At 35.2% G+C, this 2385-nt stretch overlaps 1 protein-coding gene across 2 annotated transcripts in view; it reads right to left on the bottom strand.

Annotated features, from left to right (window-relative positions):
* LOC111821221 (B-cell scaffold protein with ankyrin repeats-like) overlaps positions 1 to 2385 on the bottom strand; it is a 101340-nt gene that overhangs the window by 14316 nt on the left and 84639 nt on the right. For both annotated transcript variants that reach the window (XM_023734732.1, XM_023734733.1), the window contains exon 3: positions 150 to 304. In XM_023734732.1, coding sequence (XP_023590500.1) covers positions 150 to 304 — 155 coding nt within the window. The remainder of the gene's footprint in view (positions 1 to 149; positions 305 to 2385) is intronic.

Here is a 2385-nt window from a genome sequence, read left to right as displayed (position 1 = left end):
CTATTCTTACAAGCCACCTAGTTTATGGTATTTTGTTATGGCAGCCCTAGGAAGCTAATACATCAACTATGCTGGAGCTTACATTCTAGTGAAATGCAATATTTATTAAAACATTGGGACCACTTAAATAACAAGTTATCTTTACTGACCTCACATGAAATTTCAGAGGGAAGCACCATTGCCAGTGGTTTGCTGCTCCTTGAAGCTTCTGATAATTCTTCAATTTCTTTCCTCTCACTTATTCCGACAGAATATTCCCCTCTTAGGTCTGTTGGAATGTTGACTTCAAAGTAGCCCTCAGAACCTGGAGAAAATTTCATGATTTAAGGTTATAATACAGCTAAAGTTGTTAATTTTCTCCACTGTTATAAGACTAATCACTAGGTGATCAACTAATATACTAGACAACCGAACTGAGTTCAAGATAACTTACATAATTGAATGAATATTAGTAATTAAAGGAATGCTTTAAATCTAACTAATATTATCAACATTATGATTAAACTAAATCAACATATGTTCATCTACTAGTTAAATGTTTTCCAAAAAAAATCGACCCACCCTTTATATTTTCTCTTACTATTAAAGCAGTAAATCTGAAAAACATGAAACAATCTCTTTTCAATGGCAGCTCTTAAGGAAAGTTATTTTATTTTAAATCAGAACAATTATTTACCCTTTACATATATCTCTAATTTTTAAAAACAAAGAACATAACTACAGGACAATCACTGAATTTCACTCTATGAAATCACAGTATTCCTTGAAAAGTTAACATGTCAGTGAAAAAAGAGGATTCTGGTTCACATAAGTTGGATTTCTTTATAGAAGTATTACTAGGAACATTTAAATATGCTAATGTGAATTTTGAAATCAAAGAAGGGGATAGATCATCTGATTTTTTTAATTTGTTTTTAATTTTAGCATTTAGTAATTTAACATTGTTCTGTACTGAAAGAAGAAAAAAATCTGTGTTAACAGAGATGGATAAATATTATTACTCAATATTTCAAAGCCCAGTGTTTCATTAGGGCACAAAACCAATGTGGCTGACACCAAGGCTCTCCCAACTAGAAGATCATATTTGTAAACTCTTAGGCTTTATTCCTTCCCACCCAAAAAATCTCCCTGAAGTCCCCAAAGGAGGAATTGAAAAAAGAAAATCAGCCCCTGGCAGCTAGAAACTGGCCTAGCACTGTGAGTAGGCCTGGGTATTGCTTAGAGCTGGCCTGGCACTCCCAACTAGACCTTGGTGTTCTCCTATTCAATATAAACTATTTCACAGAACATCAACATCAGACAAGGAAACTCCGGGACCATGACAGATAAAGACAAAGATAAGACCACTCTGTGATCATGTCTGAATCTAGACAAAAACTGAACATTGCTCAAACAACAAAAATCAAACCTCCCTATCCTGGCTAGTATGCCTGACTGTTGCTTCTTTACCAATTATAGCTTTAGCTTCTTTTCATTTCTCTCACCTTCTAGAAAGAGTGACCAACTCATTCCAGTTTGCCTGGGATTTTCCTGGCTTTGGAAATGAAAGTCCCATGTTCCAGGAATCTCTTCCATCCCAAGCAAATCAGATAGTTGGTCACCCTACTTCTAGATAAGTCATTAATATATCAAAGCATAAAATTATCCTTGACAGCAAGCAAACTATAGGGAAGCCCCACTTCTTTGAACCCTCTCTCAAATCACTTAAGGCAGGCCAAAATCCTATAATAATTTCTGTCTAATAACCTCTCATGGTGTGTCTTCTCTTAATTACAACAAGCAATAAATCCAACTAGTTCAAGTACAGGTATATTCTGGCAGTCTTTGATTGAAGGGCAGGGGCAAAATAAAAAGATAGAAGAGTCAGAGGAATATAGCTGGCAGTAGCAAGAATTTTGGTCTCATTACATCCAGAAGTAAAGTCACCAGCTTCAGATAGGCAATTCTACCAGAAAAGAAGAGTAACAAAAAGAGATGTCTTCGAAAAAAGAGTTATCTCCACGAGCATCTGAGAAGGAGAATATTTTTTTCTCTCATGACAGTTGCAGAATTAAGCCACAAAAGCACCTGAGATTTCAATGATTTCTGTCCTTCCAGTACGAGTCTTGCTTGAAATGAAAAACCGTCTTTAGTTTCCTAACAGTTTTGAACACTTCATAAGCAGTCTCTATCGCTCCCCTTCTCTCTGTCACACACAAACACGCACATCAAAACAGTGAAAGGTTGTAGAGAAATGGCTCAATCATTTTGTGATTGATGACAGAACAAGGAAACAGATTTTATTTAATACACGTTAAAAAAAGAAAGGTGTAGGTTGTTTCACTGAAGTATCTAGGATTTTCTGATAATTCTTTTCTGATACTACATTAAGAACAGACATTTTAT

The sequence above is a fragment of the Trichechus manatus genome, unplaced genomic scaffold (assembly GCF_000243295.1).
Source record: "Trichechus manatus latirostris isolate Lorelei unplaced genomic scaffold, TriManLat1.0 scaffold00071, whole genome shotgun sequence".
Taxonomy (NCBI): domain Eukaryota; kingdom Metazoa; phylum Chordata; class Mammalia; order Sirenia; family Trichechidae; genus Trichechus; species Trichechus manatus.
This window is presented reverse-complemented; position numbering and strand designations above follow the sequence as displayed.